This window comes from Dermacentor variabilis, chromosome 4, assembly GCF_050947875.1.
Source record: "Dermacentor variabilis isolate Ectoservices chromosome 4, ASM5094787v1, whole genome shotgun sequence".
In the NCBI taxonomy this organism is placed as follows: Eukaryota; Metazoa; Arthropoda; class Arachnida; order Ixodida; family Ixodidae; genus Dermacentor; species Dermacentor variabilis.
In genome coordinates this window covers 1,739,094-1,762,500 of record NC_134571.1, presented here as the reverse complement: position 1 = coordinate 1,762,500, position 23,407 = coordinate 1,739,094, and the positions used below count along the sequence as shown (strand labels likewise).

The window sequence follows — 23,407 nt, the reverse complement described above, 5'->3', positions numbered from 1 at the left end:
CCTTAGTGATGGAATTAAGCCTGCGGTAGTCGACGCAAGGACGAGGTTCCTTGCCCGGTACCTCAACTAAAATCAAAGGGGAGGTATAATCACTCTCACCTGCCTCAATAACACCGAGCTGTAGCATTTTCTTTACCTCAGCCTCCATAATATCGCTCTGGCGGGGTGACACCCGATACGCCTTGGGTCGTACTGGCTCTGGGGAGGTAAGTTCTATATCATGAGTAAGGACAGAAGTCCTACCAGGCCTCTCAGAGAACAGACCTTGAAACTCTTGTAAGAGCTGGTGTAGTTCGGTTTTCTGCTCAGGCGACAGCGATGCTCTACTGATTAAGTCACTAATGACTTGATCGGTGTCTTCCCTGTTCGTCACTGAGCCTAGTCCCGGAAGCTCGACCGGAAGCTCTTCAGGAACGTTTAGCATCATGCACACCACTGCTTCCCTTTGTCTATAAGGTTTGAGCAGATTACAGTGGTAAACTTGCTGTGCTTTCCGCTTTCCTGGCAGACTCACCACGTAGTTGACGTCTGACAGTTTTTGAACAATCCGCGCTGGGCCCTCCCACTGCACGTCTAGTTTGTTGTTTAGCGATGTGCGCAATATCATGACCTCATCGCCCACCTCAAAACGACGGGCCCTGGCGGTCCGATCATAATAAACCTTGGCCCTCTGCTGGGCCTTTGCCATTGCTTCACCTGACAACTCCTGTGCCCTTCTTAAGCGTTCGAGGAGCTTAAGCACGTACTCCACCACGACTGGGTCGTCGCCCCTGCCTTCCCACGATTCTCGAAGCATGCGAAGCGGAGATCGAAGCGAGCGACCGTACACCAGCTCAGCTGGCGAAAACCCCGTAGCCGCATGCGGCGCGGTCCTTAATGCAAACATCACCCCAGGCAGACACAGCTCCCAGTCAGTTTGATGTTCAAAACACAATGCTCTCAACACGCGCTTCATGACGGAGTGGAGCTTCTCAACGGAATTCGACTGTGGGTGGTACACTGAGCTGTGTAACAGCTTTACCCCACACCTTTCGAGAAAAGTTGTCGTCAAAGCGCTAGTAAACACTGTGCCCTGATCTGATTGGATTTCCGCAGGAAAACCAACTCGCGCAAATATGGACAGTAGTGCATTGACTATCTCAACTGAGCTGAGTTCTTTAAGCGGCACTGCTTCAGGGAACTTTGTCGCTGGGCAGATCACAGTCAAAATGTGTCTGTACCCCGTGGCTGTTACCGGCAGAGGTCCCACTGTATCAATAACGAGCCGTCTAAAAGGCTCCGTAATGATAGGTACCAATCTCAACGGCGCCCTTGATTTGTCCCCTGGTTTGCCCACCCGCTGACAGGTGTCACATGTCCTCACGAAATGGTCTGCGTCCCGAAAACACCCTGGCCAATAGTACTCTTGCAAGAGACGGTCCTTAGTTTTCTTAACTCCTAGGTGTCCGGACCACGAACCCCCATGCGACAAGCGCAACAGATCCTGACGATAGCATTGAGGAACGATCAGCTGATCGAACTCCACTCCCCTGCGGTCTAGATACTTCCGGTACAGGACCCCACCTCTTTCCACAAAGCGAGCATTTTTCTTGGCGATACCTTCCTTGATAATGCAGCGTATGTTTTCTAGGCTGCCATCCTTCTTTTGCTCGGCTAACAAAGCCGACCGGCTGACTTTTAGCAACCTATCAAGTCCGTCTGACGTAGGCGCGATGAGCAAATCTGCAGATAGCTCTTCTAACTTTCCCGCATCGGCAATTTCCTCTCCGGTATCTGGTGCCTTTAACGTTACAGACTCAATTTTATTCAGTTCAGGCGTGCTCTGAATATCAGCTTGCTGCGCCTCTGACCCTTTTTCATTGTTGGACAACGTCGGCCCCGCAACTACCGCCTTTGCAGCGAGCTCCCGAACCTTCGATCTGGTTAAGGCCTGAACGCTAGCCTCACCAAACAAAAGCCCCTTCTCGCGCAGGAGGTGATCGGACCTGTTCGAAAATAGTTACGGGTACTGGGGGGGCAGCATAGATGACACTGCCGCCTCCGTCTCAAGCGCTCCGAAAGGTCCTTCAATAAGCACTTTTGCTACGGGCAGACACACGCTATGAGCTTCCACGGCTTGCTTGATCCATGCGCACTCGCCTGTGAACATATCGGGTTCTACGTAGGAGGGGTGAACTACATCCATCGTAGCTGCGGAATCGCGAAGCACTCGGCACTCTTTCCCGTTCACGAGGAGGTCTTGCATGTAAGGCTCGAGAAGCTTCATGTTCTCGTCAGTGCTGCATAATGACAAAAACACAACTTTTGGTGTTGTTTCCGGACACTGCGCCGAAAAGTGACCCGGCTTCCGGCACGTATAACAAACGCGCGCTTGCCTCATCTCGAACCGTTTTCTGCGTTCGGCTTCGGTTGCCGCCGTCTCCTTTCGTTCGTTTTGCCGCCGTCTCCGCCGTCTCCTTTCATCCGCACTACGTGTGTCGCCCCTTGCTCTAATGGGTGTGAACTTTGGCCTCTCAAACTTGGAGCCAAATTCACCCTTTTGACCGTCCTTAGCTCCGCGAGCCCGACGCGTCACAAACTCCTCGGCTAGCTCGGCGGCTTTAGCCACTGTACTAACGTCTGGCCTATCCAAGACCCAGTACCGCACGTTTTCCGGTAACCGACTATAAAACTGTTCCAGCCCGAAGCACTGCAGAACTTTATCGTGGTCACCAAACGCTTTCTCTTCTTTGAGCCACTCCTGCATGTTTGACATAAGCCTGTACGCAAACTCCGTATATGACTCACTTCTGCCTTTCTCATTTTCCCGAAACTTCCGACGGAACGCCTCCGCTGACAGCCTGTACTTTTTTAGCAGACTCGATTTCACTTTGTCGAAATCCTCTGCCTCCTCTCTATCCAAGCGAGCGACTACGTCGGCCGCCTCGCCGGGTAACAAAGTGAGCAAGCGCTGTGGCCACGTTTCCCGAGAGAACCCCTGCTTCTCGCACGTTCGTTCAAAGTTAACCAGGAACAAACCAATGTCCTCTCCAAGCTTAAACGGCCGCATCAGGTCAGTCATTTTGAGCAATACTCGTTCTCCTGCACCGTGTGCCTGACTTCCATTACGAGCGCGTTCCATCTCTATCTCGAGACGCTTCATTTCCAAAGCGTGTTGACGCTCTTCTTTTTCTTTCTCTTCTTTACGTTCACGCTCTTCTTTCTCTTTTTGCTCTTTAAGTTCGCGCTCCTGTCTTTTTGACCTCTCCTCAATAGTCTCAAGGCATTCCGACAGCTCGTCATCCTCAGCCTCTAACTCAAGAATAGCCTTTAGCAGTTCTGGTTTTCTGAGTTTGTCCGAGACATCCAGACCCAACTCTCTTGCAAGCTCCAGCAATTTCGGTTTGCGCAACGACTTCAAATCCATGGCTGCTCTGAATGCTGCTTTCTCTACTGCCTACTATTGTCTTGCCGCAAACTAACCCGGCAGCAACGACAACCACAATTACCAGCTCTGTTTCTGACACTAACAAAAGCCTGGCAAAGCTCAGAAGAAGAAAGTCCCGCACTCACCAAACCTCGTAGCCAAGAATTCAGCGCAGTCGTTCCGCTGCAGGCAACCAGTCATCACACAGGGCTCGTTGCACTGCTCCCGGATGGTCGTTGTGCTGCTCAGCATACAGTCAACTGCATATCTTCGCTGCTGGCCTCCGTTGTCGCGATCTCACCGCTGGCAGACAGTTGTTGTAATCGCGCCGCTGGCACGAGTTGTTGGGAACTCGGCGCTGACGCCCGTTGTTGCACCTGGGTCGCAAGCCCCAAGGGTAGCGTTGGCCTGGCGGCCTGGGGTACAACTGGAAGCATCCGAAGGTCCCGGCAAAGCATGAGTCGACTGGTAACAACAAAACAACTTGTTTACTCTAACATCGCAAAGAGTTGGCGGTCAGGTTGACCGAAGTAGAGAGACGGGAGAGCACGTTACTCAACAGAAGAAATCGGAGCCTCTTCTTGGCGTCCGGGGGCAGCTGCTTTTATACTCTCGCAGTTGAGGGCAAGAAGGAACCCCTCTATAGACGAGCACGTGACTGTGCCGCTCGGGCACAATGGGATAAGGTGGCGCAGCGTCGTGTCGGCGCCACTTGGGCACAATGGGAAGAGAAGGTGGAGCAGCCGTCGTGTCGGCGCCGCTCGGACCCCCTCGCTTCACAGTTGTTGGGAGCTCCTCTCCCCGGCTGCCGCGCTTCGACAAGCGTGGGCACCAATATGCACATACACTCACACACGCACATGAAGACACGTGGCATTGGAACATGCCTGGACGCGCTTGGCAGGGAGGCGTAGCGGCGGCGCCGAACGGGCCAAAATGTCTGCCGCTTTGAACGAAGCCCCGGCGTCCGTTGCATCCGCGCCGGCTATACCGCGCGTCGTAGGCGAAACGTAACAGTATGTATGTATGTATGTATGTATGTATGTATGTATGTATGTATGTATGTATGTATGTATGTATGTATGTATGTATGTATGTATGTATGTATGTATGTATGTATGTATGTATGTATGTATGTATGTATGTATGTATGTATGTATGTATGTATGTATGTATGTATGTATGTATGTATGTATGTATGTATGTATGTATGTATGTATGTATGTATGCGTTTTCCCCCCTAGTTGCCGCACGATTGGCCGCTCGAGGCACTTTTCGTGTATTCGCGGGCTTCTCTCACGCTCGGAAAAACACTTTTATAGAGCATGTATTCAGCAACAGAAATCTCTTTCGGGATTTTTTTTTATGTTGCTCTAGAATTTTCTCATTGGCAAGTTTCATCTATATAGAATATTTGAGATGTTGATAAATTAATGAAAACTGATTCTGTAATTAGGCAGAATGCAAAAAAATATCTGAATATCTCCATCATCATCAGCCTGGTTACGCCCACTGCAGGGCAAAGGCCTCTCCCATACTTCTCCAACTACCCCGGTCACGTACTAATTGTAGCCATGTTGTCCATGCAAACTTCTTAATCTCATCCGCCCACCTAACTTTCTGCCGTCCCCTACTCCGCTTCCCTTCCCTTGGAATCCAGTTCGTAACCCTTAATGACCATCGGTTATTTTCCCTCCTCATTACATGTCCTGCCCATGCCCATTTCTTTTTCTTGATTTCAACTAAGATATCATTAACTCGTGTTTGTTCTCTCACCCAATCTGCTCTTTTCTTGTCTCTTAACGTTACACCTATCATTCTTCTTTCCATAGCTCGTTGCGTCGTCCTCAATTTAAGTAGAACCCTTTTCGTAAGCCTCCAGGTTTCTGCCCCGTACGTGAGTACTGCTAAGACACAGCTGTTATATACTTTTCTCTTGAGGGATAATGTCAACCTGCTGTTCATGATCTGAGAATGCCTGCCAAACGCACCCCAGCCCATTCTTATTCTTCTGATTATTTCAGTCTCCTGATCCCGATCTGCGGTCACTACCTGTCCTAAGTAGAAGTATTCCCTTACCACTTCCAGTGCCTCACTACCTATCGTAAACTGCTGTTCTCTTCCGAGACTGTTAAACATTAGTTTTCTGCAGGTTAATTTTTAGACCCACCCTTCGGCTTTCCCTCTCCAGGTCAGTGAGCATGCATTGCAGTTGATACCCTGAGTTACTAAGCAAGGCAATATCATCGGGGAATCGCAAGTTACTAAGGTATTCTCCATTAACTCTTATCCCCAGTTCTTCCCAATCCAGGTCTCTGAATACCTCCTGTAAACACGCTGTGAATAGCATTGGAGAGATCGTATCTCCCTGCCTGACGCCTTTCTTTATTGGGATTTTGTTGCTTTCTTTGTGGAGGACTACGGTGGCTGTGGAGCCGCTATAGATATCTTCCAGTATCTTTACATATGGCTCATCTACACCCTGATTCCGCAATGCCTCCATGACTGCTGAGGTTTCGACTGAATCAAACGCTTTCTCGTAAACAATGAACGCTATATATAAAGGTCGGTTATATTCCGCACACTTTTCTATCACCTGATTGATAGTGTGAATATGGTCTATTGTTGAGTAGCCTTTACGGAATCCTGCCTGGTCCTTTGGTTGACAGAAGTCTAAGGTGTTTCTGATTCTATTTGCAATTATCTTAGTAAATACTTTGTAGGCAACGGAGAGTATGCTGATCGGTCTATAATTTTTCAGGTCTTTAGCGTCCCCTTTCTTATGTATTAGGATTATATTAGCGTTTTTCCAAGATTCCGGTACGCCCGAAGTCATGAGGCATGGCGTATACAGGGTGGCCAGTTTCTCTAGAACAATCTGCCCACCATCCTTCAACAAATCTGCTGTTACCTGATCCTCCCCAGCTGCCTCCCCCTTTGCATAGCTCCCAAGGCTTTCTTTACTTCTTCCGGCGTTACCTGAGGGATTTCGAATTCCTCTAGACTATTCTCTCTTCCATTATCGTCGTGGGTGCCACTGGTACTGTATAAATCTCTATAGAGCTCCTCAGCCACTTGAACTACCTCATCCATATTAGTAATGATATTGCCGGCTTTGTCTCTTAACGCATACATCTGATTCTTGCCAATTCCTAGTTTCTTCTTCACTGCTTTTAGGCTTCCTCCGTTCCTGAGAGCATGTTCAATTCTATCCATATTATATTTCCTTATGTAAGCTGTCTTACGCTTGTTGATTAACTTGGAAAGTTCCCCCAGTTGTATTCTAGCTGTAGGGTTAGAGGCTTTCATACACTGGCGTTTCTTAATCAGATCTTTCGTCTCCTGCGATAGCTTACTGGTATCCTCTCCAGCGGAGTGGCCACCGACTTCTATTGCAGACTCCTTAATGATGCCCATAAGATTGCGTTCATTGCTTCAACACTAAGGTCCTCTTCCTCTGTTAAAGCCGAATACCTGTTCTGTAGCTTGATCCGGAATTTCTCTATTTTCCCTCTTACCGCTAACTCATTGTTCGGCTTCTTGTCTAACAGGCAGCGGTGGCGTAGAGGTAGAGCATCCTCCTCGCGTGCAAGAGGACCGTGGTTCGAATCCCGGTGCCGCGTAATTTGACACCGGATAAAAAAATCCGCGTGTTGATAAAATTGCACAAACAGGCATGGAGTGCGGCCTGGTCCCGGTGACCATAACCGGTAACGCACTCCCGCACCAGAGCAGGATTGGCCACCCTGGTGCAGTACTTGGCCACGCCCTCCTATTTGAATACAACAAGCAAACCCCGGCCCTGAGTCCCCAGCATCTGTGAAGCAACTGACCACGGCGGCGGTCAGACCTGCGACGCAGCAGACGGTGCTAAGAATCCCTGGTTCCGGACAGGCCACCATTGGAATCTGAACCTGGCAACGTTTAACGCTAGAACGTTATCTAGTGAGGCGAGTCTAGCAGTGCTATTGGAGGAATTAGAGTGCAGTAAATGGGCTCAGTGAAGTTGGGATGACAAAAGAAGCATATACAGTGCTAAAAAGCGGGCACGTCCTGTGCTACCGGGGCTTAGCGGAGAGACGAGAACTAGGAGTCGGATTCCTGGTTAATAAGGACATCGCTGGTAACATACAGGAATTCTATAGCATTAACGAGAGGGTGGCAGGTCTTGTTGTGAAATTTAATAAGATGTACATATTGAAGGTCGTACAGGTCTACGCCCCTACATCCAGTCATGATGACCAGGAAGTCGAAAGCTTCTATGAATACGTGGAATCGGCGATGGGTAAAGTCAAAACAAATTACATAATACTGATGGGCGACTTCAATGCCAGGGTAGGCAAGAAGCAGGCTGGAGACAAGTCATTGGGGAATATGGCATAGGCTCTAGGAATAGCAGGGGAGAGTTATTAGTAGAGTTTGCAGAAGAGAATAATATGCGGATAATTATTACCTTCTTCCGCAAGCGGGATAGCTGAAAGTGGACGTGGAGGAGCCCGAATGGCGAGACTCGAAATTAAATACACCTTATACTCTGCGCTAACCCTGGCATCATACAAGACGTGTACGTGCTCGGCTAAGTGCGCTGCAGTGACCATAGGATGGTAAGAACTCGAATTAGCCTAGACTTGAGGAGGGAACAGAAGAAACTGGTGCATAAGAAGCCGATCAATGAATTAGCGGTAAGCGCCGGACGCGCCTGCATGTACAGCGGCGTACGCGCCTGCATGTATCGGAAGTTTCTCGAAAGTTATCGATGGTTCTATCCGCTGTCTGTTGGCACCGAACCTTGTGTAATCTGATTTCATCGCGCGATGTGAATAGTGTAGAACTTTCTCGAAGGCACGCGGGCCCCAGCGATTGCTCTGGAACCTTCGATGACTGATGTATAAAAACCGACGCGCTTGACCCGCTGAGCAGATTTCGACGATCGCCGACTGTGTTCGGCGCTATTCGTTATCATCTTCGTTATGTTATACAAGATCAGGTAGGGTTCGAATGTATAGCAGCAGGATCAGATATTTAGTAAAGCAATGAATGGGGCTAGTTGGTGGACGTTCATGATTGTATTGCGCTTAGTGTTACACTGACCAACATAAGGAACAAGGCGCGGACGTACGTGGCGCAAACGACCAACTTGTTTAATACTGTTAAGGAACACGCTCATATACAAGGAGATGTGGCGGGGTGGGGAATATAAAGATATGACAAGGTGACGACATGTGATGATGCTTTGGGCCGGAAAAACATCGTTCACTTGCACCCGTCCGCCCTGGCAAACTCGACCTCAGATTCGATAAGCATGATTGTAAGAAAATTTGAAAATTTGTAAGCAAACAGGTACGCTGGGAGCAGTATACCCATCAATGTCTTCGTAAACGGAAATGAGGTTCTCAAGGTGGAGGAAATCAGAATTCTGGGCATGTATATCCAGAGAAATGGATGCAACCTCACGACAATCAAGAAGCTAGAAGGATATGCGGCGCAAGTCACGGGGATCTTCAGGAGAGTTGCACTCAAAGGCAGGGGCCTCAAAGAGAACAGCTTCCTCAGGCTCATGCAAGCATTCATTACCAGCCGAATAGCGTATGCCGCACTGTAACTCGTGTTTAAACGAGAAGAAAAGCATAAAATAGATGCGATCATTAGGAAGAGCGTTAAGAAAGCCCTAGGGCTCCCAGACTCGACCTCGACAGACCTCCTTCTCAAAATGGGGGTTCACAACGCGCTAGTTGAGCTCACTGAGGCAGTACGAGTGTCTTAGTTGGAAAGATTAGGCCAGTCTAAAACAGGGAGAAAAATTATGGAATGAATAGGAATCCAATGCGACAGGGGTGCCCCGACTGACAAGGACATTCCATTGGACGTGCGTAAACGCTTCCGAATCGCCCTCTACCTAAAAATATGCATCCTATCTACAACAAAGAGAGGAGAGCTCACAGGACTAAGGCTCTAGTAAATAAACTTAAAAACACATCGGCGCATAAAGTAGCGTACGTGGACGCCGCTTGCGGCAGAGACGGGGCTGCGGTATCGACGGTGGGTAATGGCGACGGGTGCGTTGAGATAGCGCGTTCCACGTGCACGAGGGACGCCTGTACAGCCGAGGAAGTTGCAGTAGCGCTCGCTTGTGCGGTTACAAAAGCGGGAGTAATATTATGCGATAACAAATTAGCTATCCGAAATTTTAACAAAGGGAGAATCTCGGAAGAAGCCCTCCCAATTCTACTCAAAAATCCTCCAAGGAGGGACATAACTTTTATTTGGGTTCCGGCCCATGAAGAAGTCCCATGCAACGAAGCCGCTCACGAGTTCACCCGAGCACTCTACCACCGGGCAACTCTAGAGCAGCCAGTTCCAGGGATCAAAGATAGCATCATCACGTACAGGGAAATTGTAGATCATTACAAAGCCGAAAGAAGAATCTTTCCGCCTCCGCATCGGTCTCTCTCTGGAGGACGCTCGCATTTGGCGGTGCCTTCAGGGAAGCAATTATACATCCCCACATCGGGTCTACTTAACACAGACGCGGGACTATAATGCAACATTTGTAAGCAAAAAGGTACGCTAAACCATATAATATGGGAGTGTGCTGGCTCCCCAGGGGCCAAGGAAAACATTGGCAGTAGGGAAGCCTGGGAGGCCTTGCTCCAGAGCGAGGCTGAAAACGACCAGCGTCGAGCAATCCGCCTGGCCGTTGAGGCCATCAAGACTCACCGCCCTCAACGCGCGGAGACTGCTTCGTCCTCACCCCCATACCTACGTGTAGGTTAAGAGGCGGGCACCCCATCTCAGTGGAATATTAAAGTTTTCAATCAATCAATCAAATGGTAGACGAATGTAATCGGCGGAACACAGCCGACTCGGCGCAGGATCACAAGGCTCAACGGCATGAGGTAAGGCGAGCAATATAACCCCTGCAGAGCAGTCAATAAGAGCCGAATGTGCCGAGAGAAAGTCCTAAGATGATTGCATGAGGGCACTGATCCAAGGCGTAAAACAAAACTGAAGTGTGGCGTCCGGCAACAGTTACACGGAACACAACCGGTACACAACCCAGAAACAGCTGGAGTCGCACCATCGGTTACGCCCACTACAGCGATCGGAGCAGGGATAAGAACTTTCTTCAGACGAATACGGAGGTTTGAGTTCATGGCCGATATGTGGGCGCCAGTGCCAATGAGTGCGACGACAGGTGCGCCGTCCACGTCTACGTTGAGAGGCTGTGATGTGCATGATGAGGTTGTGAGCAGAGGAATTTCGGGTTGGGTCGTCGTGGCAGGCTCACCTCTCAGAGCCGCGCTCGTCAGTTTTCCGATGAGCGGCGTAAGTATGACGGAGAACGACGAAGCAGAGGTGAGCAGGTGGGCAAGTTTCGGGATGGCGAAGGGTAGTGGGTTGACCGTGCTGACCATGATGGCGGAGCGCTGTCGTCGTCATTGCGTACTGGCACTCGGAAACTACCACCTGGACATCGGATGTTTGCATAGCTCGGCCAAGGCTGCCAATTTCATGCACTGCGACAACGGCGGTAAATGTGTCCAACGCGTCCACAACAGAAGCAGACGGGCCTGTCATCGGAAGTGCGCCATTCTGCGCAATTCTGATAACGAGGACGAACGGATGGGCTTCTGTATAACTCGGGTGCGGCGGGTAGGTGGTAGCCAGGTCCGTTGACTGAGCAGAGCGTCTGCAATCCGGCGTTTGCTAGTTCTTGACGCACAACGATTTGGATAAGCGAAATGGTTGCATGGTACGCATAGGGGTTACGCACCTGAAGGGGAACTGGAATGAATATGTGGTGTTTGTTGGCGCAAGGGCCAGGTATGGCGAAAGAGCGCCAAGCCAGTGTTGATGAGCTTGCAGTGGAGTTATGACTTCTATGAAGTTGATGTGATGTGGCTGTAAAGGGGCCTCAAAATGGTCGCTCTAATGTGCATAAAGTCTATGTATAATAAGATTATGGCAATGACAAAAGACTTGTACTATGAGCATTAAGGTGCATTGCTAAATAATGATAACATATAAAAATGTACAAGATTCTAAAATTCACTAGAGCACCATGGCCTCGTTAGAGCCCTTGTGACACAAGGGCCTAGAGGCATGTGCTATACAGAACAACTATCACAGCGGCATCCTCTGGAAAGAGGATGCGCTATAATTTAATGGGCTTATAACACGTAGGACAACATCATTTAACATTGAGGACTACTTTGGTGCTAAAAAACCGTTCTTTACCAAGAAAAATAGCTGGGTGAAGAGGGACGCAATAATGATATGCAAGAGGAAAATGTTTCTTTGTTTCAGATTCGGCTTTCCGACACTCCAAGAGGACGTGGAGGACGGTGAGCCTCTCACCACATCGACCACAGGCCGGCGGTAAATTCCAGTAAACAGAAAATTGTGGGTACCAAATGTGTGCCCTATTCTGAGGCGACAGAATAGGACATCTGTTCGCCAACATTTTGTTGGGGAGGGCCGAAAACCTAACTGTGGCTTTATAACGTGCAGTTTATTATTTGTTTCTGCGTTCCACATGCGTTGCCAGTGTTGTCGCAGTTTCTTTCTTAAAAAAGGCTTCAGATATGTGATAGGGACAGCAGCCGTAGGAAAAGGGGTTAGTGATGTGAGTGATGTGGCCATTTTGTCAGCTAGTACATTACCCTCGATGCCTCTATGGCTAGGTACCCAGCATTTTACTACGTGTCTATGTGATAGATAAATATTGCATAAGAGCGAGTAAAGCTCAATGAAAACAGGATTTGTATGCTTTTGTAAAGAAATTAACGCTTTTACAAGACTTAACGAGTCTGTAAATACTACAGCTCTGTCGAGTTTTAATTTATTTATATGTTTTACGGCAGGCAGTACTGCAAAGGCTTCTGCAGGGAAGATATTTGTTAGCGGGTTCAATACGTCAGATTAAGAAAAAGAGGGACCAACAGCAGCATAAGATACACCAGCATGTGATTTTGACGCATCTGTGTTGAATTCTGAGCACGAGTACTTCGATTGAAGTTCACGGAAATGCATAGCGATTTCGAGGTCAAGTGCGTGCTTTGTGACCTCTACAAAGCACACGTCACAGTCTAATACCTGCCACTCCCAGGGCGGTAATGGCTTTGCTGGAGGCATTAGGCGATGTTCGAGAACTGGGACATCCATTTCTTCGCTAAGTTCTCTTGCATGGAGTGACAAAGGAAGTCTCATGGAGGGTCTATTACGAAAAACTGTTTCGCAGGTCAAGTCGTTTACAGTTGTGAAACACGGATGTTCTTTATTAGAGCGCACTTTGAGAGAATATGTGAAGCTGATGTATGTTCCCTGAAAATGGAGTGACCACTCGTCTGACTCTACACATAGACTTTCAACAGGGCTTGTTCTAAATGCGCCAGTGGCCAGGCGGATACCTAGATGATGAACGGGGTCTAACATCTTAAGCGCGCTCGGTGCGGCAGAGTGATATACTACAGCACCATAATCTATTCGTGATCGAACTAGGTTCCTGTAAAGATTCAAAAGGCACTTCCTGTCGTTACCGCATGTTGTGTGGGATAGGATATTAAGTAAGGTCATTGTTTTTAGACACTTTGCTTTAAGACATTTTGTCTGAAATGAAAGTAAGCCTGGAGTCAAGTATAACACCTAGAAATTTGTGCTCTTTGTTGACAGGAATTTGTTGTCCGCCTAGTTCTACACAAGGATCTGGGAGCAGGGCTCTCTTTCTTGTGAAGAGAACACAAGAACTTTTGTGGGAGTTGATTTTAAATACGTTTTCGTCTGTGCACTTGGACACCTTTTTTAAACCCTGCTGTACCTGTCTCTCGCACAATGTGAGGTTGCAGGGTTTGAAACCTATTTGTATATCGTCCACGTAGACGGAATAAAAAATGACCGGTGGTACAGAAGCACGAAGTGTGTTCATCTTAACGATAAAGAGTGTGCGACTGAGTACGCCTCCCTGGGGTACACCAGTTTCTTTTATAAAAGGTCGCGATAATACGTTGTCGACTTTCACGCTGAAGATACGATTCGACAAATAGCTTTCAATTATTTTCAACATAAGCGCTCGTCCGTGTCTCTTCTTGTGTCGTCTGTTTGGCGCTTTAGTATTTCAGTAATATTTCCACAGATGCCCACTCCCGACAAGTCTCGCAAGATTCCGTAACGCCATGTTGTGTCATATGCCTTCTCCATATCGAGGAATATCGAGAGGAAATACTGTCTGTGTACAAATGCATCGCGGACATATCCTTCAATGCGCACAAGATGATCGGTTGTCGACCGCCCTTGTCTGAAGCCACACTGATAGGGATCGAGCATATTGCTGAGTTCAAGGAAATGTATGAGTCTGCGATTAATCATTTTTTTAAAAAGCTTACACAGACAATTTGTAAGAGCTATCGGACGATAACTTGCTGCCAAGGAAGGGTTTTTTCCCTGCTTCAGAACAGGAACCACAATCGCTTCTTTCCATGGGGATGGGAGGTATCCCGCAGCCCAAATAGTGTTGAAAAGTGTGAGTAGTGTAACTTGTGTGTCAGTATGTAAGTTTCTGATAATGTCATACATGACTCTGTCAGGTCCAGGTGCAGTGCTTTTGCATGTGTTCAAGGCAGCTCTCAACTCGGCAATACTGAAAGGCCGGTTATACGGTTCATTCTGTCTGGATTTTCGTATGATTGGCTTACGTTCTTCTATTTCGTTATGCTTAAGAAAGGATTGGGAATAGTGGATTGAGCCCGACACACGCTCAAAGTGCTCCCCAAGTGAGTCTGCCTGATCTTGCAGTGTATCGCCCTGTGTATTTACCAAAGGGAGTGAATATCTTTGTCGCCCTCTTATCCTATTAACCTTGTTCCAGACTTTGGCCTCATCTGCATACGAGTTAGTGTCCGATAAAAACTTCGGCCAACTCTCTCTTCTGGCCTATCGGCGCGTTCCCCTGCCTTGGGACTTTACTTTCGTAAAGTTAATAAGATTCTCCGCTGTGGAAGACGCGCGTAGCTACCCCCACGCTTTGTTCTGTTTTTTTACGAGCGATCCTACATTCATCGTTCATCCACGGCACACGCTGTTTGCATGCCAAGCTATTTACTTTTGATATGCATTTAGATGCGGCATCTATTATGAAGGCTGTAAAATACGCCACCGCAGCATCAATTCCTAACGAGGACATGTCATCCCATGAGATACTAGTGAGAGTTCGGAATTTCTCCCATTCGGCTGTATCAATCTTCCACTTAGGAGCCTGTGGTGGATATTCGTTTTCTTTAGGTGTTAGCAGTATGGGAAAGGGGTCGCTTCCGTAAGGATTGTTGGTAACTTCCCATTCAAGTTCAGGCAGTATAGACGGTGAAACTAGGCTAAGAACAATTGAAAAAAAAAAGAAGGTTCTGTTTGCAAGACAGTAATATGTGGGTTCCTTCTTATTCAGCAGACACGCACCGGACGAAAAAAGGAACTGTTCAACGAGACGACCTCGCGCATCGATACGAGAGTCTCCCTACAGGCTGCTGTGTGCATTGAAATCACCAAGAACAACATAAGGTTCGGGCAATTGATCTATAAAGGACTGAAATTCATGTTTGTTTAATTGGTAATGCGGGGCTATGTAAAGCGAGCAAATGGTGATGAGTTTGATTAGGAGAGAAACTCGAACCGCCACTGCTTCAAGGGACGTTTGTAGCTGCCAACGTTGACACGCTATGTTTTTATGAATAACAATGGCAACACCGCGCGATGATGCGACAGCATCATCGCGATCTCTGCGATACGTAACATAGCGTAGGAGGAAGTCTGTGTTTCGATTTTAAGTGTGTTTCCTGTAAACACAGCACTTTTGGATTGTGTTTGTGGATGAGTTCTTGCACATCGTCAAGGTTTCTAAGAAGACCTCTGACGTTCCATTGATTAATTTGTGTATTCATATTGGAAGCAAATAGGTGCTGTGTGTACAGAAACAGAAGTAGTAATTATAGAGATTTCAGAGATTAGATTACAGAGCTCTTTCGAGGCCCTGTAATCGGGGTTTTGCCCTTCTGGAGCGTTCGAGGAAGCCTCGCCGCTCCTTAGGCGCTTGGTGCGCCGTGAGGATAGGTGTAGATTCCATTACCTCCTGTGAGACGCCGGACACGCGCTCCTGCGAGGGAGAAGTTTTCCGAGAGAGTCCTGCCTCGGACCCCTGCGCCCACCAGCCCGGAGGTCGATGGGGCTCCCTGAGGGATTTGGCTGCGCCGGCTGTTGCCAGGGCTGGAAGGGGTCGGCGAGGTTGGGGCAGCCTTGGCTGCGCCTACCTTCGGGGTCGTTGATCCCTTCTGCTGAGTTAGCGGAGCAGCGCTAGCTGCAACCGCCGCGGGGGCAGATGACGTAACTGCCGACTCACTGCTTGTGGGTCGGACAGCCGCCGGAAGCCGTTGTGTCGCTGCCCCCTGACGCGTCACATCGGCAAAAGGTTTTCTTGGGCAGGTATGAAACCCGCTTGCGTGCCTCCTTGAATGATGTATTCTCTTTTACTTTGATCGTTACAATTTCTTTTTCTTTTTTCCAGGATGGGTACGACCGCGAGTACACGGCGTGCTCCCCATCATAGTTTACACATTGGAGAGCGTTCTCACAAGCTTCAGTGGTGTGTTCATGGGCACTGCATTTTGCACAAGTTTGACGGCCTCGGCAGCTTTGCGAACTGTGGCCGAAACACTGGCATTCGAATCATCGGAGCGGATTTGGCACGTACGGCCTAACACGGAGCTTGATGTACCCGGCTTCGATTGACTCGGGCAGGACACTTGAATTGAAGGTGACTATTAGGTGTTTGGTCGCAATTTCTTTACCATCTCACCTCATCTTAATTCTTTTGACATTTATAACATTCTGTTCACTGAAGTCCTCCAAGAGTTCAGCCTCAGTGAGCTCCAGCAAATCATCGTCCGAGACAACGCCGCGCGTGGTATTCATCGTGCGGTGCAGGGTTACTACTACTTGGGTCTCCCTAAATGATACTAGTTTACGCAGTTTCTCAAATTGCTTCTGATCGCGGAGCTACAAGAGGAGGTAACCGCTAGCCATCCTCGACGCCTTATAACCTGGACCAAACACTTCGGTAAGAGACTTCGATACAAGGAATGGTGAGATTGTTCGCACTGGTTTAGCTGGTTTTTTAAGAATGGATCACGTGTAAACGAGGGAAAGATTCTTTTTGCCGACCAAAAAGTTGGAATACTTCATCGGTGCGCCCTCTTTTCTAAGGGCGATCAGGGAGGGGGGGGGGGGGAGCTACCCATAAAGATATGTGAGATTTCGGCAGTAACGCCAGCCACCCACCATGGAGTCCTACAAGGGGACGCTGCAGGACCTGTGAAACACGACCTGCAAACTCCAGCTGTACATTACCACTATAACCAAATATGAAATAACCTAGGTTGGCTATTCACACAAGGTTAACCCTTGCTGCCTGGAAAAATTGGAAGTAAAGGGAAGCCAGAAGAAGACAGGAAAGGTGGAAAGTAAGGAAAAGACGAAGGTTGTAGGGAGAGAGAGACAGGAAAAGGCAACTACCAAGTTCCCCCGGGTGGGTCAGTTCGGTTGTGCCGTCTGTGTGAAGCAGAGGCCAAAGAGGTGTGCTGCCTCCGCCGGGGGGCCTTAAAGGTCCGAACACCCGACATCGGCTCAACCCCCAGGATCGCCCTTTCCCCGGACACGGCTAAGCCGCGCACGGCTACACGCGGGAGGGTCCGACCCTCGTGTGCTCGGGTACGTGGTGTCGCAACACACCAAACGGCTGCTGACGCAGACGCCCCTGCGGGGAAAGGGAACTTAGGAGGCAGCTTCAATCTCGCGGCGGGTGATGCGCACAATATTGTCGGATGCAGCAGGAACGGGTGGAACGGGTGGGAGAAGGAGGTCCTCGCAGGTAGATGTCGCAGCCGTGTTCGGAAGACGTGTGAAGTTCGGAGTAACGAGGCGACTTTTTGCTTCTTCGAAGTGTCGGCTTTCATTGATGAAGTTTTGCAGTGCGGATGAGTTCTTGAAAACCAGGAGTGTAAACGCGTCATATACCTTTGAGGATACGCGCAACCTTTTTCCGTTTCCGGCATCTTGTAATCGACTTTGCGACAAAGCGCGAGCTCATCCTGTATGTACATCCGTGAGCAAAAGTAGACGGTCCACAGGGTCACCGAACGAACTGAATTTCTTCGTAGTTAACATCTATACATGGAAACTGACGAGTGAACTAGAAAATTCGTAATGCCAAGTTTGGATTGCAGCTTTCAATTTCAAGGTGCATTCACAGGCAGAGTGGAAAATGAGTTTTATCGCGGAAACTCTAGTCCGTATACCTTTGCTCACGGGTGTATGTCACATAGGACTCGGTGCAAGTCTGGGCTCGGCATGCAAGTTCTTTCTGTGCAGCACGACGCCGTCCGATGGGCTTCCCGAACAGATCGATGAGCTTTTGCTTACATACCACCCAGCTCGTAAGTTCCTGTTTGTGGTTCAGAAACCACACTTGTGCCTTGCGCGCCAGGTAAAATACGATGTTTGCTAGCATCAGAGTCTGGTCTCAGTTGTTGCTAGTGCTCACCCGTTTGTACAGTTGAAGCCATCCTTCGACATCGGTGTTGTCAGAGCCGGAAAATGTACCTGGGTCACGCGGTTGTGTGAAGACGACGGGGCAGTTGGCAGCGGATGGTTGAGGCACGGTTAGTGACCTGCCCGAAGCATTCTCGTCCCCGCCTTGCACTGGCGCTGCAGGTGCCGTCAAGGAGCGTCCGCTGCGTAACTCCGTCTTGAAACTTGAAGAACCCGCACCTCCACCAAAATGTTACGTGGAGAAAAGCTGCTTTACAGTATATTTACAAGGTATGTACAACAGGCAAAAGACACAAGTTGGAGCCCGTGCACGCGACTGTCGGCGATCGTCGTCTTCGGCAGTCCTCCCATCATCATTCGCTACTGCAGCGCCTTGTAGCAATATTAACATGCTTGAACCAGTGCATAGCTGCGCCGTACAATTCAGCATTTTTCTTGTTTTTTTTTTTACAATGAATCCACATATAACTCATCGAAACTGAAATAAGAAACCTATGTCCCCAGCCTTGCACCACGCCGCAAGCCACCCGTACTTCTGTTTTCCAGAAATTCATCCGCATGTCACCTCGGACAGATAACATCGTACCAGCCTCTACCACCCATTCAAGCGGAACAAACCACGACAAAACGCATCTCAAGCCGGTACTACTTCCAATGCTTCCTCGTTCCTCATGCACACAATAAATGTATGACGCCAAGCTGAAAACTCAATTGTCTTGCGAAAAACTCAATTTTTTCTGCCTATTTAAATGTGCGATTCCCTTCAGAACATTTCGCAGCAAAAACTTTTTCAGTTGCATTGCCTCTTTCAAACGATAAAGCGAAACTTGTACCCCACCACCTAGTGCCTGTGAAAATGATGCTGATGCTACCGACTTGATGTGTAGCAGAAAAATGTTCGCATTGTGCTGTATTTAATTTTTTACGTTAATATTATGTTCAAAGAAGGAATAAGGGTTGAAAAGCATTTAAAATATGTATCCATCTGTGACAACCATAAACTCGCACAAGTGGGACGCACTACGTTTAAAACATGTCACTGACATTTTCCTGGCTTTTTGTTCGTTAAATAATTAGCAAATTGCCTTTCTTTGTTTTGTTTATACGCAGTACTTCTCATTTGTACTATAGTATACCTGTAGTATGGCGAAGATTGGAGTGCGAAGGCGAGGGAGACGACGGGTACGCGAAATGGTCGGAAAAGGGGCCCACAAGTTGGTAGGTAAAGGGGAGGGTGACTGCAGGAACTTGGAATAAAGCTCCACATGAAACAATTACAGATATCGGCACTCTGTCAAACATTGTCTTGCCTAGAATGAGCGCTTGAATAGTACGAGTTGGAAAAAGACAACCAATTAGATACCTATATGAACCTTCCGATTCTCAAGTTTGCTGTATCTGACTCACCATCATTTCAGCAATGTCAAGACGTCACATTTGATATGTTGAACCTAGTTAGAATAGAACACGCCTTTTACAAAGTAAAAAATATTGTCTTAGAATTCACCGGCCGCTCAACGTGAAGGCCTAGCTGTGCAGTACTTAACCTAGAAGAATAAATATAAGGTGCCCCATGGGCAAGATTAGACAAAAACAGGAATGAGGAATAGACATGCTACAAACATGGTGAATTTTATCACTCCTCAATGTTATATATGAGCCGCTGCAGGTGTTTCAATTCGTTTTCGTTAATTTTCTTAGAACACACTTTTTCGCATTTCTTTCTTATGCCAACAGCATAATTAGTATCGTATTCCATGGTACTTTGCACACTTATTTCTTACGTGTTTGGCAATGCAATGAATCTCCAAGATCAGAATTGTACGACAACTTTTGATATAATTTTATAAGAATGCACACCTATCAGGAGAGCATTTGTTTTGTTATTTCATCATTAGGCTTTTAGAGTTCCTGAAGACTCATTAGCATTACTCCTGCTCTTGCCTAGTGATGTTTGTCTCCTCATATGCTCTACATATTTGTAACCATGATAGTGACAGGACACCACTCTGGCAGTAAGGTTTTAACTCAGCCCGAGCTCGTCTGTCCCCTCGTCTTGTTTATATCCATGTCTCTAGTCGCCTAGCTATCAACACTGTCTCGTTAGGTTTGGTTCATTGCAGGGGTCAGTGTCTTTTCTATATGAGTGCCAAAAATTGTTAGATTGTTCCTGGATAAATTAAATTTACGAGTGTTGGCATCATACCCATATTTGATAAACATATCTTAAATAAAAATATATCAAAATGTTACACGTTATATAACACTCCAGTTTGCCTAAAAATGTGATTATAAGGTAAAGTAAAAATTTGTATTCTTATTCACCTCCAAAAAGGCTTTTTTTTTTGCACTTGACGTCATACCTTTTCAGCATCTGCTGAAAAGTTGCGTAAATAACAGAATACAATACGTTAAATGGAATAATTTTGTTTCGAACCGTTTGCGCATTACCCAAGGGGTTCCGCAGGGATATATATTAGGTCCACTTTTGTTTTTATTGTACATAAACGACATCTGTAACATACCTGATTCTCCAGATTTGGTTATGTACGCTGACGATACAAATATTTTTTCACATCACGTACTCTGCCGGAATCAGAAACTATCGTGAACGCTTATTTGGTAGAATTATACGCTTGGGTGCAGGCGAATAAGTTTAGTTTAAGCGTGTCAAAAACCAGGTACATAATTTTCAGACCTATTAATGCCTCTGTTCATAACACACTTAACCTAATATACGCCAACACAAAACTGCAACACGTAACAACTCATAAGTTTCTTGGTGTCTGGTTTAATGAACATTTATCATGGAACGCGCATATTTCAAAACGTCTTACGGACCTTAGTAAAACTGTTGGTTGTCTTTACCGGATCAGCGATCTCTTGTCCTTTTCCCTAAAAGTGTCCATATACTACGCGCTATTTTTTTTCCAAATTGTCCTATTGTGCACTTGTCTGGGACACTACAACAATAAGTAATTTTCAGAAGTTACTGCTTTTCCAAAAGAAGGCATTGTGGGCTATTGAGCGTTACCATGGTAGGCCGGAAAACCTACCAACGTTACCACTCTGTCATAAGCATAATTGCAAACCATGTTTACATATTTCGCCTGTTGCAGTACATCCATCGTAATCGTTTGTATTCCATTGCTCCAAACCGCCCTCCTCAATTTACGGCAAACTACGGCAAACAAAAACTCGATTACCAGATTCCAGTCGTTCTCAATAACCCATCTTTAAGTGTCATGTTCGATCTCCCTAAGATCAAATTGAATAAAGGCATTAAAAAGTTACTAATCAGCACTGATTCAACATAATCTGTTTTTTTTTTGCTTAGCGAAGCATCTCTTGTTTTCGTGTCAAGTTGTCTGTGTGTGTGTTTTATTTAGCGACCTCATGTCATGTTTATACACTGCCTTTGATTTATGGTGCACTGTCTTTGTATCAAAAGTAATATTTCTCATGGTAATACTGTCGTTTGATGCAATGTATTTTGTTCACTATCATACTATTTTAATATTTATTTCTGTGTTGCTCACTGCTGTGACTTCGTCAGGCTTTACTGCCTTTCGTAGCAGTTCCCTCTTTCATCTTTGAAGGAAAATAAACCTCAACCTCAACCTCAAAGGACTGGAAGAGCGTTCCCACCAACGGCGTGCTTTAGTCAAACCCAACCCCCTTGAAACGCACCATTGCAAAACTAATATGCAAAAACAGCCCACCGCTTATGTAGAGCCCCTCCTCAGGTGTCCTTGAGGTACTACAAATAGGTAAAATAAAATAAATAAACGTAGCCCTGAACTGCTAGAATAAGCGTTTTGGGAAACAACTGGAATGCCAACGTATTCCATAGCACATTTTAAGGACGGCTATCAAAAAAGTGCTTCTCTAGTCTTAAGGTTATTCACTAACCAGGCATGACTTCGCTACGTTGGGTGTTCACTTCGCAATTTCACCGTGTCCTTAATGAACAAGAGGAAAGTTACTGAATCTTTTTCTCGTTCAAGTAATGTCCTCCTCTTCTGAATGATATGCTCCACGCAATTTTTCTTTTAATTTGTTGGAACTTTAAAAAGGTTGTGCGCAATACAGATATTAAGGCACAGGTAAGCGGGAATTGTCATATTTAGGAAGACATATTATTGTTATATCCCACATGGATGCCTCGATAAAAGCAACAATGGCATACCAATTCCTATTGTGGATATCAAAACCAGTGTCGACTGCAGAAGCCTCTCACAAGCATCACGGGCACTTGTACACCTCCGGCGGCTGGATCTCACGTTCCATCTTCTTGAGCCTCCGGAAGTAGAGCACCACGCAGGACACGTAGAAGAGCTGCGGGGCAAGGGTGAGCGTGAGCAGCGTGGCGGGCGACCTCCGACCGACCCACCTGGACGCTCGAGAAGGCCACGGTGGTTGCGGTGATCCACGCGCTGGCGGGCACCTGCGTCGCACGCATAACGTCGTATTACGGCTGTACCTGCGCCGAACGCGCGGCCGCATACCGATTGCAGGCCGAGGAAGATGCTGCACTTGAAGAGCAGCGCGCACTCCACGATGCTGGTGACGATCCAGGGCAGGATGTACGCCTTGCGCCTCTTGAGTGCGCCCGCGGCGAGCAGCAGGGACAGGGCCGCCTGCAGCACCGAGTGCAGCACCAGCAGCGCCGGGTACAGCAGCCCCCCTGCGGCGGCAAGCGCCGTCATCACACTGGGCTCGTTGTGGCCTCGCGGCACTCACAGAAGTGGTCGTCGGGCCGGTGCGCATCCCCGGTCAGGATGAAGAAGGCGGCCAGCAGGTACCAGAAGGCGAAGAACTCCAGCACGTGGATCAGCTGCGGGTGGACGAGCGTCAGCCGCGGTCCGCAGCCCCGCGGCCGCGGGCCACTTACCGCGCTCACGACGCCAATGAAGGCGACCACGCCGTCCACGGTGCAGCAGCGCGGCGCGCGTGCCATGGCCGCACTGGAACCGGTCCTAGTGGGGGGCGCCCCTATAGTGGAGCCCCCTCCTCCCCCCGTCGGAAGTGGCGCGCGAGCGCCGCCGGAATCGCAAGCAGCACTTTCGTTTTGACACACTTTATTGGGCTATGCAGGAACATGGAAAGTTATAGGCGGACAAAACGAGGGTAGCGCGGCCGTGACGCCAAGAAGCAAATCTGCACTAAACGCGGCATCTGTAAAACAGTACCGGCCGCATTCAAGGAAGATCAGTAATTAGAATAAGGCGGGGACCGAAATGGTAACACTCGTCTGCTGCTTCTAAAATGCCCCGCAATTGACAAACAACGCCAGGTAACAAGTTTCGAGCACCAAGTGAGCGAGAAAAAAATGTAATTGAAACCAGGTGAGGGCGTTTGAGCGTTTTAACGAATCAGTATACGGACGACAAGAAAGTATGTGCTTGC

The 23,407-nt window shown here is 47.8% G+C and overlaps 1 protein-coding gene across 2 annotated transcripts in view; it reads right to left on the bottom strand.

The window, feature by feature from the left end:
- Nucleotides 1-22,975, bottom strand: part of LOC142578569 (uncharacterized) — a 47,955-nt gene extending 24,980 nt beyond the window's left edge. Inside the window, exons 1-5 of one of the 2 annotated variants that reach the window (XR_012827228.1) lie at nucleotides 22,893-22,975; nucleotides 22,742-22,835; nucleotides 22,507-22,685; nucleotides 22,392-22,445; nucleotides 22,188-22,336 (exon numbers count right to left, since the gene is read on the bottom strand). Coding sequence is in view for 1 of the 2 variants with exons in the window: in XM_075687950.1 (XP_075544065.1) it covers nucleotides 22,244-22,336; nucleotides 22,392-22,445; nucleotides 22,507-22,685; nucleotides 22,742-22,835; nucleotides 22,893-22,958 (486 nt within the window). In the remaining variant the exon portion in view is untranslated. The remainder of the gene's footprint in view (nucleotides 1-22,187; nucleotides 22,337-22,391; nucleotides 22,446-22,506; nucleotides 22,686-22,741; nucleotides 22,836-22,892) is intronic. The other variant, XM_075687950.1, reaches the window with a different exon arrangement.
- Between the last annotated feature and the right edge of the window lie 432 nt (nucleotides 22,976-23,407).